Source organism: Salvelinus fontinalis, chromosome 10, assembly GCF_029448725.1.
Source record: "Salvelinus fontinalis isolate EN_2023a chromosome 10, ASM2944872v1, whole genome shotgun sequence".
Taxonomy (NCBI): domain Eukaryota; kingdom Metazoa; phylum Chordata; class Actinopteri; order Salmoniformes; family Salmonidae; genus Salvelinus; species Salvelinus fontinalis.
The window spans coordinates 28,961,374-28,978,692 of record NC_074674.1 but is presented as its reverse complement, the minus strand read 5'-3'; the positions used below and the strand labels follow the sequence as shown (position 1 = coordinate 28,978,692).

Here is a 17,319-nt window from a genome sequence, read left to right as displayed (position 1 = left end):
CTGGCCTGCTCGCCTCCCTACCTCTGAGGAAGTACAGTTCCCGCTCAGCCCAGTCAAAACTGTTCGCTGCTCTGGCACCCCAATGGTGGAACAAACTCCCTTACGACGCCAGGTCAGCGGAGTCAATCGCCACCTTCCGGAGACACCTGAAACCCCACCTCTTTAAGGAATACCTAGGATAGGATAAAGTAATCCTTCTATCCCCCCCCCCCCCCCCCCCCCTTAAAAGAGTTAGATGCACTATTGTAAAGTGGTTGTTCCACTGGATATCATAAGGTGAATGCACCAATTTGTAAGTCGCTCTGGATAAGAGCGTCTGCTAAATGACTTAAATGTAAATGTAGTTATAAACTGGGTGGTTTTGAGCCCGGAATGCTGATTGGCTGACAGCCGTGGTATATCAGACTGTATACCACAGGTATGACAAAACATTTCTTTTTACTGTTCTAATTATGTTGGTAACCAGTTTATAATAGCAATAAGGCACCTCAGCAGTTTGTGGTATATGACCAATATACCATGGCTAAGTATTCAGTTCTTAGATCATTTATTATAACATGGGGGAGAGGGGGCAAAGGGCAGGTCAAGGACAGGCAGAGGTTCGTAACCAGGTCAGAGTCCGACAGGTACAGGACGGCAGGCAGGCAGAGGTCGGTAATCCAAAACAGCGTCAATAAAGGACAGAATGTTGGGCAGACAGAATGGTCAGAACCAGAAGGACGAGAAAACACGCTAGTAAGACTTGACAAGACGAACTGTCAACAGACCAACAAAAAACACAGGTATAAATACATAGGGGATAATGGAGGAAAATGGGAGACACCTGATGGGGGGTAGAGACAAGCACAAGACGGGTGAAACAGATCAGGGTGTGACACTAAGGGCTTTGCAACAGCCGTTGTATATCAGACCGTATACCATGTGTATGACAAAGCATTTATTTTTACTGCTCTAATTACTTTGGTAACCAGTTTATAATAGCAATAAGGCACCTTAGGGGTTTGTGATATTTGGCCAATATACCTAAGGGCTGTTTCCAGGCACTCTGCATTGCATTGTGCATAAGAACAGCTCTTAGCCATGGTATATTGGCCATATATAACAAACCCAATCTGGCCTTATTGTTTAAATATACAACGGCTGTCAGCCAATCAGCATTCAGGGCTCGAACAACCCAGTTTATAACTAAGCAATAAGGCCCGAGGGGGTGTGGTATATGGACAATATACCATGGGTCAGGGCTGTTCTTAAGCACGACGCAATGTGGAGTGCCTGAATACAGCCCTTAGCCGTGGTATATTGGCCAAATATCACAAACCCCTAAGGTGCCTTATTGCTATTATAAACTGGTTACCAATGTAATTAGGGCAGTAAAAATACATGTTTTGTCATACCCGTGGTATACAGTCTGATATACCACAGCTGTCAGCCAATCAGCATTCAGGACTTGAACCACCAATTTTATAATAGACCATATACCACGAGTATGACAGAACGTTCCTTTTACTCTTCTAATTACGTGGCTAAACAGTTTGTAATAGCAATAAGGCACCTCTGGGGTTGTGGTATATGGCCAATATACCACGACTAAGGGCTTTATTCAGGCACTCTGCGTTGCGTCGTCCTTTGCATGGACTGCACTTTAAAACATATATATTTATAGCGGACAGTTCACATTTTTACCCTAGAAAAATGAATCAAAGACGATTAGCCTTGAGATATAGTACTGTAACGACCCTGGGTTTATAAACGCGGAAATCGACTCTGCCGCTCGAGTTCGCTTTTGCGGCACAGTCGATAGCGCGCCGGACTTCGGGCTAGAAGGTCGAGGGTTCGAGACCTGCTCCCTGCCTGTTTCATTACAGTCATACAATAGTGCGGGTCGATCAAGAAAGTATAATGCTCCGATATAACTTGTGTTGGTGTGTATTCTACGATGAGGTAACGCTCAAATCAGGTAAATCTTCCTTTGATCTAGGTCACCAACCAAATTTTCTAGTCGAACCCACTCTTCAAAATATTTGCTTTCATTCTTTTAAGCGCAAAAAGCAAGGTGGATGTTCGCCCCAATTCATTTTGTATATTATTAACTGGTTCAGTGCTCCAGACTGATGGGTGCGTTTATTAATTCTGCACAGGTTGAATAGCAGCATATCACTAGCCATTTACAAGCCATATAAGCAATGCTATATGCGTTAGCGACCTATATTTTTGATCAATGATTTAGAATGGGACTCCAATAGATATCTTGACATTGAACAGTCAACCCTGTGCAGACTCTGCGCCGAGGAAACAGAATCAATAGATTTTGTTTTTTGGTACTGTACTTGCGGTGGCTTGCTTTTGAAGACAGGTAAGTGATAATGTCTGTGTTCAGGTGGACCTACATACAGTAGGCCTACTTGAAAAACCAAGATCAACCAATGGGAAATATGAATATACTCTTCTGTAAAGTATTTATTTTTAGGGCAATCTAGGTTGAAACGGTACAAATATGGAGGTTCAAGAACCTCGTTAGACATCACAGTAAAATAGAAGGATGTATTGTCAAAGGAAACAGTAAAATGGTAATGTACTGGGAAAGATAGGTTAGTTTCTGAGGGTTGGAATTAAGATTGCAGTGTACTGTATGTGAGCGAAAATAGCTGTAAGTAGCAGTAAAGGCATATTGTTGTCTGTTAGTCCCCACCCCCAGCCCCCATAAAAACAATTAAAAAAAACATTGACATGCACAAGACTGCAATGATTGCACTCTCAAGCTCAAAGATCACTCTTTGAGATCCAGAACCATGTGCTGTGAAATCTGTATTAAAGTTCAATGAGTCTACCCACTGGGCACACACTGGTTGAATCAACGTTGTTTACACGTCATTTCAATTAAATTGTGTTGATCCAACATTGATACATTGAATTGACGTCTGTGCCCACTGGGTAATGTCATCAGAGAAAATTATTAATAATTTTATATTTTCCCCTAAACTGTAAGGGCTATTCATGTATCATCATAAAACAAATGCTGAATTCTGACTAGATGGTTACAAGGTGAGAGATTGTAAACCCAACTACCTTGATTAACCTGGGACTGATAGTTGTACTGTAATTTATCTGTTTTAGTGTGAGCAAGCAACTGAGCAAGCCTACCATGCCGTTTGTGGAATTCATAGCGGGATGCATCTCAGGTAATGTATAGGGGTAACATAGATCTTTGTGTATAAAAACATTTTTGGACATGAATATGGATTGTGAATTTGACTAGGCGTAAATTAATATGTTCTAGGAGCAGTAGGGTTGGCTTTTGGTCATCCAATGGACACAGTGAAGGTACAAGTATTGGACTCACTCAAACTTGATGATTATATCCACTAATTTAGACCAAGGAATCTAAACTTGTTGACAAGTCACATAATATGTATATTATACTCCATATGTAGGTGCGTCTGCAGACCCAGGTTAAATACAAGGGGATTTTTGACTGTGTGGCTAGGACATACACTCGTGAAGGGGTAAGGTTTTGAATAATTTTGGTATTATATGACTCATCCCACTGTGCATAGCACGTAATTTCAATGTCGATAATTGGGTGATATTTGGTTCAGACGAACAACGAGATTACAACCTATATTCACCCACTCAAAAAGACAGCCAAAAGTTAGATGAATTTCCAATGTGTTATTACTAGTCTTTCAACCATCTAAAAGCACAACCAAATTCTAATGAAAAAACAATGTCTTCTTTTTGGTTTAGTTTTCACTCAAATGTCTATCACTGCGCTTTCAACCATGCACAGCAAAGTTCAAGTGGGAATACAATGTCAGGATTTTTGGTTTATTTATACAATATATTTAATGTGTTAATGTATTATCGCTGTGCTTCATCTAATAGCAGAACCAAATGACCTGAATTGCTGTTGAGATTACATTAAAAGTACATAGTGCAGGTGATCTATGCTGTTCGAGATTCTGCACAGATTATTACACAAAGGTGAAGATCTCTACAGACCTGTGACGACCTATGCATGTTATCTTGAACATCCACACTGTAAATTATTACATAAAAATACATGTATAGTTACAGTAACCTCAAAATGTGGCCATGGATATGTTTCTCATTTTGAGGTAAAATGCTACATTAGTTTGTAAGATAGCCTTAACGTAGGCTATTTACTGTATTACAAAAGTAATATTAAATTGTATTTGGTTGACAACACAACCAGATATGAACATTTAAAGGAGATCTACTGCTTGGATAGTTCCATCTGTGCAACTGGCTTATGCCCAATCTTTAACTTTTATTTTTGGTTGAGTTGGAGACGTAAATCCAACATATAATTTGTTAACTTGTTGACAAGTTAATAGGCTATTTATTGTATTTCAAATATTGAAATGTATTTGGTTACATTTAAAATGTTTACATTTTAGTTATTTAGCAGTGTCACGTTCGTCGTAGTGAGGAGACCAAGGCGCAGCGTAATGTGAAAACATTCTTCTTTAATAAAACGAAGAACACTTAAACAAACTAACAAAAACAACAAAACGAACGTGAAGCTATAATAACAGAGTGCTGACATGCAACTACACATAGACAACTACCCACACAGACAGGTGGGAAAAGGTAACCTAAGTATGGTTCTCAATCAGAGCAACGATAGACAGCTGCCTCTGATTGAGAACCACACCCGGCCAAACACACAGAAATACAAATCATAGAAAAAAGAACATAGAATGCCCACCCAAATCACACCCTGACCAAACCAAAATAGAGACATAAAAAGCTCTCTACGGTCAGGGCGTGACAAGCAGAGGCTCTTATCAAGAGCAACTTACAATTAGTGCATTCATCTTAAGAAAGCTAGGTAAGACAACAACATCACAATCGTATCAAGTACATTTTCCCTCAACAAATATTTATCATCAAAGTCAGTGCTAGTGGGAAAAGAGAAGTGCCTTTAAAAAAAAATAAAAAATGGGGGGCGTCGGGGCGCTGTGAGAGTTATTTAAGATACTCTTCAAAGAGGTAGGGTTTCAGATGTTTTCCCCAAAATAGGAAGGGACTCCGCTGTCCTGACTTTAGGGAGAAATTTGTTCCACCATTGGGGTGCCAGGGCAGAGAAGAGCTTTGACTGGGCTGAGCAGGAGCTGTCCTCCCGTAGGGGTGGGAGGGCCAAGGTGGAGGAAAGGAGTGCTTGGTTTGTGATGTAGGGTTTGAGCATAGCCTGAAGGTAAGGAAGTGCAGTTCCCCTTGCTGCTCCATAGGCAAGCACCAGGGCTTCGACTGGAAGCCAGTGAAGTGTGCGGAGGAGTGACATGGGAGAATATTGGTTGAACACCAGGCGGGCTGCAGCATTCTGGATAAGTTGCAGGGGTTTGATGGCACAAGTGTAGAGCCCAGCCAACAGAGAGTTGCAGGAGTTTAGACGGGAGATGACAACTGCCTGGAATAGGACCGGCGCCGCTTCCTGTGTGAGGAACGGTCGGACTCTACAGATGTTGTAGAGCATGAACCTGTAGGAGCGAGTCACTGGTTTGATGTTTGCAGAGAACGACAGGTTGTAGTCCAGTGTCACGCCAAGCTTCTTTGCACTCTGGGAGGGGGACACCATAGAGTTGTTAACAGTGATGGAGAGGTCTTGGAGCGGGCAGATCTTCCCCTGGAGGAAGAGTAGCTCAGTTTTGTTGAATTTGAGTGTGAGGTGGTGGGCTGACATCCAAGCTGAGATGTCTGCCAGGCACACAGAAATGTGTGTCGCCACCTGTGTATCAGAAGGTGGGCAGGTTGTTGGGCGGCTGGACATCACTAGTCACAGGATTTCATCTGGAGAGAGGTGAGAAAGAGCTCAAGGCGTAGGGTAGTTCTGTGTGAATGGGACTAGTGGACTTAGTAGAGTGAGGAGCGGATGTTGTCAACCTTTTTTCAAAGTGGTTGACAAAGTCGTCCACAGAGAGGAAAGGGGGAGGATTTGGAGGATTAAGGAGGGAGGAAAACGTGAAGAAAGGTTTCCCAGGGTTGGCGGCAGAAGCTTGACATTTATAGGGACATTTAGAGTGATAGAAAGAGGCTTTAGCAACGGATACAGAGGAGGAGAAGTTACAGAGGAGAGTGTGGAAGGATGATAGGTCCTCCAGAAGTTTATTTTCCTCCATTTCCACTTAGCTGCCCGCAGCCCTGTTCTGTTAGAATGCAGTGAGGCACCCAACCACGGAGCGGGAGGGGAAGGTCAGGCCGGCTGGGAGGTAAGGGGACAGTGAGAGTCAAAGGATGCGGAAAGGGAGGAGAGGAGGGTCGAAGAGGCAGTCAGGAGACAGGTGGGAGAAGGATTTAGCAGATGGAAGAGAGGATAGGATAGAAGAGGAGAGAGTACCGGGAGAGAGAGAGCAAAGATTGCAGTGGCGCATGACCATCTGGGTAGGAGCTGAGTGGTTAGGGTTGAAGGAGATATGGAGAGAAAATAAAAACAAAGTAGTTATCAGAGACCTGGAGGGGGGTTGTAGTGAGATCAGAAGGCAAACAGCCTCTAGTAAAGATGAGGTCAAGCATATTTTCTGCCTTGTGAGTAGGAGGTGACTGGGAAAGGGTGAGGTCACGAGGAAAGGAGTGGAATGAAAGAGGTGGAAATACATTTATTGAAGTCCTTGTCGGGAGGTTAAAGTCACCCAGTACGATGAGTGGTGAGCCGTTGTCATGAAATTAGCTTATCAAGGTGTTAAACTCATTGGTTGTCAACGCAACCAAATATCAACATTTGAAGGTGATTTATCTTCTGCTTGGATAGTTCCATCTGTGCCACTGTCTGGCTTTAATTCCAGTTTGTTTATGAATTAATAATCAACATGTTGGATATATGTCTCCATCTCAACCAAAAATCAAATTTAAAGAATAGGACTAAATCAAAACAAACTTGAAATGCACTTGAAATAAAGTTTGATTTGATTTAGTCCTATTCTTTAACTAGATTTTTGGTTGAGATAGAGACGTGAATCCAACATATCAAGTATCAATTTGAAAACAAACTTGAATTAAAGTCAGTGGCACAGATGGAACTATCCAAGCAGAATATACATCTCCTTCAAATGTTGATATATGCTTGTGTTGACAACCAAACACATTTTTTTTTTATATTTATCTGTTTGTTATATATGTAATTACCCCAACCTCTTAATGTTTTGTACACTCAGTGTATTTATTCATCGAATGGTTCTCTCATTGATCGGGTTCCCGCTTTAAATATCTGGGCATTTGGATTGACAAGGATTTAACGTATAAAAACATACTTATGAGCTTGTTTAAAAGCTATGTAAGATTACATATCTTCATTGTTGAAGTAAAAAAAAAAGTATTGGTTAACTCTTGAGGTTCCTCGGGTCTCCACCGGATTACAGTACCAGTCAAAAGTTTGGACACACCTACTCATTCAAGGGTTTTTCTCAATTTTTTACTATTTTCTACATTGTAGAATAATAGTGAAGACATCATAACTATGAAATAACACCTATGGAATCATGTAGTAACCAAAAAAGTGTTAAACAAATGTCACGAGAATTTTCAATCACAATGATAACTAACAATCAATAGCTTTGACCAATCCCCGAGGTTTGTAAGGCCATGGGTTTAATAATAATTAGGCAAAGACTCAGCTTATGCAAAAGGTCAGTACAGTTTATTCACGAGAACATTCTGAAGTCCATAATACAAACACAGTCTTTATAACACACACACAAACAAGTTCAAATCTTAAACTACGCCTTGCTCAGACAGTCTGTGTTTTTCCACTACACAGATACATTGTTTCTTTAATCTGCAACATGTTTCATAATCTTCTGCAAGCCAAACAGTTTCTCCCCTCCACGGGTGGAGACAGAATGTCCTGTAAAGAACACAGTAGTACAAATTGTCTGTCGATAGCTCCTCTTATCATTTGTTTCCCACTTGCACCCTGCGTACATACTAAAAAGGAGCAAAAGGTCCTTGTTCTAATTCTGACTAAAACAACACACACCCTCAGATTATAGATTTATGATTCTTATAAATTTCATACAATATGGTTTCAGGGTGGAATATTTTAATCATTACCATTAAGCATATAATTCCCTTATCAATCCACCCTTAATGACTAAATAATACACACTGATACATCCACCGTCATATGGAATCAAAAAATCAAACAAAACCAAACCAATACATGTATTTACATTTTTTATTTATTTATTTTTATTTAACCTTTATTTAACCAGGTAGGCAAATTGAGAACACGTTCTCATTTACAATTGCGACCTGGCCAAGATAAAGCAAAGCAGTTCGACACATACAACAACACATAGTTACACATGGAGTAAAAACAAACATATAGTCAATAATACAGTGAAAAAAAAATAAAAAATAAGTCTATATACAATGTGAGCAAGTGAGGTGAGATAAGGGAGGTGAAGGCAAACAGATATATGTATAAATAAATAAAAATATAAAAAGGCCATGGAGGCGAAGTGAGTACAACACAGCAAGTAAAATAAAAACTAAAAAAAACACTGGAATGGTTGGTTTGCATTGGAAGAAAGTGCAAAGTAGAGACAGAAATAATGGGGTGCAAAGGAGCAAAATAAATTAATAAATAAATACAGTAGGTAAAGAGGTAGTTGTTTGGGCTAAATTGTAGATGGGTTATGTACAGGTGCAGTAATCTATGAGCTGCTCTGACAGCTGGTGCTTAAAGCTAGTGAGGGAGATAGGTGTTTCCAGTTTCAGAGATTTTTGTAGTTCGTTCCAGTCATTGGCAGCAGAGAACTGGAAGGAGAGGCGTCCAAAGGAAGAATTGGTTTTGGGGGTGACTAGAGAGATATACCTGCTGGAGCGCGTGCTACGGGTAGGTGCTGCTATGGTGACCAGCGAGCTGAGATAAGGGGGGACTTTACCTAGCAGGGTCTTGTAGATGACCTGGAACCAGTGGGTTTGGCGACGAGTATGAAGCGAGGGCCAGCCAACGAGAGTGTACAGGTCGCAGTGGTGGGTAGTATATGGGGCTTTGGTGACAAAACGGATGGCACTGTGATAGACTGCATCCAATTTATTGAGTAGGGTTTTGGAGGCTATTTTGTAAATGACATCACCGAAGTCGAGGATTGGTAGGATGGTCAGTTTTACAAGGGTATGTTTGGCAGCATGAGTAAAGGATGCTTTGTTGCGGAATAGGAAGCCAATTCTAGATTTGACTTTGGATTGGAGATGTTTGATGTGGGTCTGGAAGGAGAGTTTACAGTCTAACCAGACACCTAGGTATTTGTAGTTGTCCACATATTCTAAGTCAGAGCCGTCCAAAGTAGTGATGTTGGACAGGCGGGCAGGAGCAGGCAGCGATCGGTTGAAGAGCATGCATTTGGTTTTACTTGTATTTAAGAGCAGTTGGAGGCCACGGAAGGAGAGTTGTATGGCATTGAAGCTCGCCTGGAGGGTTGTTAACACAGTGTCAAAAGAAGGGCCATCAGACATCAGATACTCATCATCGACTGCTCTAGGCGTATATCCAATTATAACTCTTCTTTTTAGGATTTTTATTACAATCTTCATTAAAGGAACAGTCTGTCTAAACATTGAAGATAGTCTCATCTAACATTGGCTCCTTGTGGTTAAAAGAAACGGAGCCATCTCCTAGGCCTGGAGGCCTGTATTCGTCATCCCACTGGTCGGAGCTCGGAATCGGTCCATATCTCACCATCTGTTGCATCATCGATCTCTCTAGAGTTCTGGTGATCAAACCTCTTTCACATGGGACCAAACAGCATCCACACAACACCAACACACTCATACAGGTGAAAGCAACCCACAATACAGTACTTACAATATTTTTCCATTTCCCAAACACGCTATCGAACCACCCTGTCAGGAAAGTATCCACCCCAGAGTTCTCTGCTAACTCATGAGCTAATGTGGTCAAACTTGCCATGGTCACTGATCCGTCTGGAGCTGTGTTATTAAAAAATAAGCGTACAGCAATGAACCCCAATCATTCTACATACCCCGCCCTTTTCTACCAATAACATATCGAGTGTCAGTCTATTTTACCAGGTCACGAGGGAGGTGGCGGATAATTGGTCAGAGAACCCCTTTACTGCAACCCCGGTTTCATTCATGAATCTCTGTTAATTGTAATAGATGTAATTAATCCAATCCACATTTTTATTTATTGTCAACTACCAAAAGAACATAGTGGTAAAGTCTTCACCTATTTGATTCATAGCTTTGTATTAATCTGTAACTTCCCTGAGGATGCCAATGGCATCCATCTAGACCATCCTGGTCAAAACTCCTTCTGTGCCTACTTTAGCCTCCTATAACTGGCCTCTGATGACTAACTCAAACTGGTTTGACCAATAATCCCGGGGCGCAAGTTCCTAACCACCCTTTTTGGTAGTTTCTGTCGTATGCGTCCTTTGCTGGTACGAGCCCACCCTACTTCAGTTATAGGTGCTGTGAGGGTAAGAATTTTCTCCTGTACTTCCAAACCTAAGTCAGTCACATTAACGATTACCTTTCAGCCATTAAAATCATCTAAGTTCTCGGTGCCATTCTTGTATCTACAACACTGGTACTCATCAGGAGTTAAAGTGAACCGAGGTGGGTTGGCCGAGTACTTCAATCTGGCCAACCCAATCCCTGTAAAGTTATTTGCTTTCCTAGGGAATTGTTTAATGTTTACCTTAAATCCTATATCTTGATCTTCTGTGACTCCTTGTTCTGTAAATCACTCATCAGTGTATTATATAGTTTATCTTTTACTTCTTATCAATGACAACGGCGTCATATAATTAGTACCAGAAGGTGGTGGATCTGGATGTATCAGAAAGGTTACCAAGACTATGATGCAGCTCAGAGTCCCTACTCTTCCCAAAAACCGCCAACGCTCTCCTGCCCTTAGTCGATCTGCTAGGCACCACCCCATACTCACACCTCTAGGAGCACACACAGTGATGAACGGTCGGGATAGGGAATCTTCGTTAAGGCGGTGACCCCCGGACCCTGTTGATACTCGGTTCTTCTCCTAACTCTCTGTGTGAGCAGCAGTGCTTGTATGTGTACATACCCTTTTGCAGTGGGTAACGTGGACCCAAGTGACTCTCTCAGCTATTCTAATGGCAAAGGCGGTGGTTTAACAGAACCTGGTATGGGCCTTCCCAACGGGGCTGCTTACAGTCTTTTCTCCTCAGGGACTGGATCTACACCCAGTCTCCTGGTTGGATTGAGTGAATCAACTTCTCCTGTAATTCACCTGTTTGACACAAAATCTTGAACATACGGGTTTGGTTAACAAACAGTCTTCTCATGTGTTCTGCTAGTATATCTTCAACTTCTATGTCTACTTGCTCTGGTCCCTAACTCAGGCATTCTATTTGTTCTACCTGATTAGCTAAAATGTCATCCATTATTTAAAGAAATAGATCCTGGTAAACCAACTCTAGGGATTATATCTTCACCTAATATTTTAGCTACCATAATCGTGTCCGCCAAGTAAGTTGGGAACACTTCTACCCATTTGCTATACTTATCTATTATTGTTAAACACCCCTTCTTCCCCTCACTTCGGAATAGTTCAATGAAGTCCATTTCCAAATGTTGGAATGGATATTCTACAAATTTGTATTTATTTAATTTAAAGTAGTTATCCCTAGGCCAAATCAAATCAAATTTTATTTGTCAAATACACATGGTTAGCAGATGTTAATGCGAGTGTAGCGAAATGCTTGTGCTTCTAGTTCCGACAATGCAGTAATAACCAACGAGTAATCTAACCTAACAATTTCACAACAACTACCTTATACACACAAGTGTAAAGGGATGAAGAATATGTACATATAAATATATGAATGAGTGATGGTACAGAACGGCATAGGCAAGATGCAGTAGATGGTATAGAGTACAGTATATACATATGAGATGAGTAATGTAGGGTATGTAAACATATAAAAGTGGCATTGTTTAAAGTGGCTAGTGATACATGTATTACATAAAGATGGCAAGATGCAGTAGATGGTATAGAGTACAGTATATACATATAAGATGAGTAATGTAGGGTATGTAAACATTAATTAAGTGGCATTGTTTAAAGTGTCTAGTGATACATTTTTTACATAAAAATTTTCCATTATTAAAGTGGCTGGAGATGAGTCAGTATGTTGGCAGCAGCCACTCAATGTTAGTGGTGGCTGTTTAACAGTCGGATGGCCTTGAGATAGAAGCTGTTTTTCAGTGTCTCGGTCCCTGCTTTCATGCACCTGTACTGACCTCGCCTTCTGGATGATAGCGGGGTGAACAGGCAGTGGCTCGGGTGGTTGTTGTCCTTGATGATCTTTATGGCCTTCCTGTGACATCGGGTGGTGTAGGTGTCCTGGAGGGCAGATAGTTTGCCCCCGGTGATATGTTGTGCAGACCTCACTACCCTCTGGAGAGCCTTACGGTTGTGGGCAGAGCAGTTGCCGTACCAGGCGGTGATGCAGCCCGACAGGATGCTCTCGATTGTGCATCTGTAAAAGTTTGTGAGTGCTTTTGGTGACAAGTCGAATTTCTTCAGCCTCCTAAGGTTGAAGAGGCGCTACTGCGGCTCAGAACGCACCCTTGTGGGGCCCCAGTGTTGAGGATCAGCGGCGTGGAGATGTTGTTACCTACCCTCACCACCTGGGGGTGGCCCGTCAGGTTGTAAACGCACCGGGCGGGGTCAAGACCCAGGGTCTCGAGCTTGATGACGAGTTTGGAGGGTACTATGGTGTTAAATGCTGAGTTGTAGTCGATGAACAGCATTCTCACATAGGTATTCCTCTTGTCCAGATGGGTTAGGGCAGTGTGCAGTGTGGTTGCGATTGCGTCGTCTGTGGACCTATTGGGGCGGTAAGCAAATTGGAGTGGGTCTAGGGTGTCAGGTAGGGCGGAGGTGATATGGTCCTTGACTAGTCTCTCAAAGCACTTCATGATGACGGAAGTGAGTGCTACGGGGCAGTAGTCGTTTAGCTCAGTTACCTTAGCTTTCTTGGGAACAGAAACAATGGTGGCCCTCTTGAAGCATGTGGGAACAGCAGACTGAGATAAGGATTGATTGAATATGCCCGTAAACACACCACGCCTGCAGCCTTGCGAGGGTTAACACGTTTAAATGTTTTACTCACGTCGGCTGCAGTGAAGGAGAGTCCACAGGTTTTGGTAGCGGGCCGTGTCAGTGGCACTGTATTGTCCTCAAAGCGAGCAAAGAAGTTGTTTAGTCTGTCTGGGAGCAAGACATCCTGGTTCGCAACGGGGCTGGTTTTCTTTTTGTAATCCTTGATTGACTGTAGACCCTGCCACGTACCTCTTGTGTCTGAGCCGTTGAATTGCGACTCTACTTTGTCTCTATACTGACGCTTAGCTTGTTTGATTGGCTTGCGGAGGGAATAGCTACACTGTTTGTATTCGGTCATGTTTCCGGTCACCTTGCCCTGGTTAAAAGCAGTGGTTCACGCTGTCAGTTTCGCCACAGCCATTTGAAATAGACTAATGTGTGCACTATTCGGAGGGAATAGCTACACTGTTTGTATTCAGTCTCTACCATCCTTCCTCCCTGTTGGCACATGGCTCTGCCAATGTGTCAATATTGCTGCATATCTAAACAAGGACTTAGGTAAGATTAGTAAATTATTCTTATGTCTGACATTATCTTGTAGGATTGCCCCTTTCATTTTCCACATGTCCAATTCTCCCTGGGGCGTTCGTTCTTGGCTATCCTGTAACAATATTCTGTCAAGTGTCTTATCTTCTTTAAGATTTATCTGTGCTGCTTAGTATGGTTTTAAATGCATGTGTGCTGTCTGTGTAAATAGTATCCTTTCTCTCCTTTCTTATTTCGCAGGCTCTAGTCAATGCTACTATTTCGGCCTGTTGTGCAGAATAATTTCTGGGCAATGGTTCAGTGTCTAACACCTTAGTTCCTGAAACCAACTAAGCTTTCATTCCTCTTTTAGTTAGGGTAACAACTACTTTCAACAAAATCATCATATCTCTTCCTAGCGAATTTACTAAACATACACTTCAAATAAAAACTAAAATACCGGCCTGCCCTCCTAACTTGTCATATTTTTAAAACAAAGCAGAAAGTCTTTCCACGAATGAATATCCTAAAGCTAAGCGAACCAAATTCTCTTCCCCTTTTATTCTTATTGTCTTTTCTGTCTGTCACAATATTATTTCTGTCCCCCATTTCTCGGGAGAGACTTATACTCTGCCATCTAATCCTGTTTATGTTTAATTATGCTGGTCTCCACTCAGTAACTGTTATCTATCCATTCTGTGTCACTTCTATCTTCTCTCCTCCTGCTACTCCCAAACCATCAAGGTCTCAGCAGTGCGGAGAGGGCTTCTCCATCTGCCCTTCCTTCCATCTGTCTGTCGCTCTTTCTTATAACAGTCAGTATCAAATATGGGTTCTGTTTCCAAATATTGTCTAAATGTCTCACTGTCTCCCTGTCTGCACTCGTGGATTTTTAGAAAAATCAACATGTCTATGGTAGTAATCTCTAAGATTATTACCTAGTTGATAAAGCTTATCTCGATACTCTCAATGATCCTGGATCACCACAGATGTCATATCCCTGTCCTGTTGGCTTAGAATATGTCCTAAATACTTAACATAAGTCTACCATTATTAAACTTATTCTTGCTAACTTTAAAACCTTATTCAACAACAAAATATAATAATACTATTATATCAATTTCACAGCCTTGTTGTGTTACATTTCTTACACTGCATACAACAACAGCTGACTACCGAAAGGAAAATAAAACTTTGCTAGATTACTAAACATTACTTAAGCCAAAATAGTGGGAGTTTCAAAATAACCTTATGACAGTTTTTTATAAACCCACCTTCGCCCCATTTTTAACACATAATTCTCCATGAGAGTAATGTATAAAAAATACTACTACTGGTCAAAAGATAAAACAACATTTCAAATAACATAATCAGATCAAAATCACTACTCTGAAACCCTCCACAAAGAAAAAGTATTGTACCCTTATGGCCATAGGAAGAGAGACTTAAAACCTGGATGGGATACCAAAGGGTAGCTTCTGATAAATCAATTCTCCAGGAGGTGCTGCCCAGCCTATAGTTTTTTTTTCCTGATAGATTTTATCGTTGAAGATCTGAAGTTCTTTTAAAAGTACAAATTCAACATATTTTATTCAAGGTTTGTCTATGTTGAAATTTGGTTATCGTGATGACATAATCCTGTAGTTGAAATCTTACCCAAAAAACAACAGTTGATTACTTTTTTTCAAATCTAATGTATTTTCCTCGTAGATTTCACGTCACAATACGTTGACAAATTATGTTGAAACAACGTTGATTCAACCAGTTTGTGCCCAGTGGGATTTGTCGATGAGTGTTTTATATTTTCGCAACATTGTTGTACCATCAGTAATTCCTTAACTATACTATTTTTGTATTTGTTGGATCAGATCCCTGGGTTCTTCAAGGGCATGACATTTCCTGTCCTGACTACCGGCATCACCAACGCTGTGGTCTTTGGTTCCTATAGCAATGCTTTAGACTGCCTCACCCAGTCCCAACGGAATGACCGAATCCAAGGCAACCCTGCCTCGGCATCAGCAGTCTTCGCAGCTGGCTGTTTCTCAGGTCTGGCACAGGTAATATGGAACGTGCTTTAAATGGCCCTGAAATATGGCATTGTTGTGTGTACTTTTTAACACCAAGCTTGTCTTTGCTACCAGGTGGTGGTTACTGCACCTGTTGACCTGGTGAAGGTACGCTTGCAGTCCCAGACCAAGGGCTGGGCTGGGGTCGGTGGTGACGGATATCGAGGTCCCATTCACTGTGTGACTGTCATCCTGAGGGAGGAGGGGCCAAGGGGATTGTTTCGAGGGGGGTTGGCTCTTACCCTGAGAGATGTACCCTGCTATGGAATCTACTTCTTGCCTTACGAAATCACCTGCAGGTTTCTGACTGAAGAAGGCAAACGGCCAGGTCAGTTAGAGAGAGAGGTTGTGTTCCAGGCCATCTTTTTTTGCAATTGCGCTGCACATATGAAAAGATTGATATATTATATGAATGTGGTTCCTGAGATGTTACACTCATCTTCAAGGATTTTGAGATATGATAAACTGTTATACGTCACTGCAATAGACGACTTGGAGTGTGTGTGAGTCATTAACAGTTCAAAGGCCATGCTAGTCTGTGAGAAGAGAGAGAGCAAGTGTCTAAACTTGACCGTTTATTGCTGATGGTTTGAGTGCTAGTGCAACTACATAGATTTTCAGGTAATTATTTGGTTTGAATCTGCAGGCACATTTGCAGTATTGATGGCGGGTGGGGTGGCAGGCGTGGTGACGTGGGCCTTTGCCACGCCCATGGATGTGGTGAAAGCGCGGCTGCAGATGTCCGGTGCTGGGGGCCGGGTGTACCAGGGGGTCCTGCACTGCATGAGTGTGAGTCTGAAGGAGGAGGGGGTGAGAGTGTTCTTTAAGGGGCTCCTCCTGAACAGTCTGAGGGCCTTCCCTGTCAACGCCATCACCTTCCTCAGCTATGAGAGCCTGATGCGTTTCCTCACCCGGCCACCTGCAGACTGACCACAAGACTATATGCATCTCCTGGATACACTCCGGTCAGACCAAATGATGGAAAGAATACCAACATTGGATGGGCAAACCATTATGTGAAATGAACTGGTATATACAGTATACCTTAGCATGCTATACTCAGAATTGTATCTGCTAAACTGGAGTTTCACACTTTTTTGTGTTATCCTCAATGTGGGCACTCAGACATGGCTCATGATGCTGTGATATCATAGGGTGTCACCATACTTATGGATGTAAACTGTCATACAGCATCACCTCTGAGAGCTATGATACTATCAGTATTTTATATCATGAGACAACAAAACCTTGAATATGAAAACACCTGGAAACCAAATGTTTATACCAAGACATGGTGTATTTATGTACTGGTATACTGTATGAACTTCATAGCCTTCATTTATAATAACTTTGTAATAAACAAAATGTGAAGCAAATGGGAATGTAGTTGGTTTATTACTGACAACCAATCCTCAATTCAAATCATTCTGACTTTTTTAGTTAAATAAACCCCCTTCTCCAACATGTAAACATTTAGTATAATTATGCATATTTGACTTCTTGCATAAGTCAATGTATTCACCCCCTTGGATTTATTCACATTTTGTTGCTTGACAGTGGGATTGAAATTGATTTAGTTGTGATTTGTCATTGAGCATCACAGAATACCAAAGTGAAAAGAATTCTACAAATGTTAACATATAATAACATAGTTGT

At 41.6% G+C, this 17,319-nt stretch overlaps 1 protein-coding gene across 3 annotated transcripts; it reads left to right on the top strand.

Annotated features, from left to right (window-relative positions):
• The first annotated feature begins 1,405 nt into the window (after window positions 1-1,405).
• LOC129863938 (solute carrier family 25 member 45) lies at window positions 1,406-17,039 on the top strand. 3 transcript variants are annotated; one of them, XM_055936396.1, is made up of 7 exons: window positions 1,406-1,957; window positions 3,115-3,179; window positions 3,278-3,321; window positions 3,432-3,503; window positions 15,466-15,654; window positions 15,739-15,991; window positions 16,310-17,039. In XM_055936396.1, exons 2-7 carry the CDS (start codon window positions 3,143-3,145, stop codon window positions 16,591-16,593), a joined length of 879 nt encoding a protein of 292 aa, XP_055792371.1. In that variant the 5' UTR covers window positions 1,406-1,957; window positions 3,115-3,142; the 3' UTR covers window positions 16,594-17,039. The 3 variants fall into 3 exon arrangements, with proteins under 3 accessions (XP_055792371.1, XP_055792372.1, XP_055792373.1); XM_055936397.1 differs by lacking the exon at window positions 1,406-1,957 and adding an exon at window positions 1,970-2,353; XM_055936398.1 differs by lacking the exons at window positions 1,406-1,957; window positions 3,115-3,179; window positions 3,278-3,321; window positions 3,432-3,503 and adding an exon at window positions 9,421-13,630.
• The last annotated feature ends 280 nt before the right edge of the window (window positions 17,040-17,319 follow it).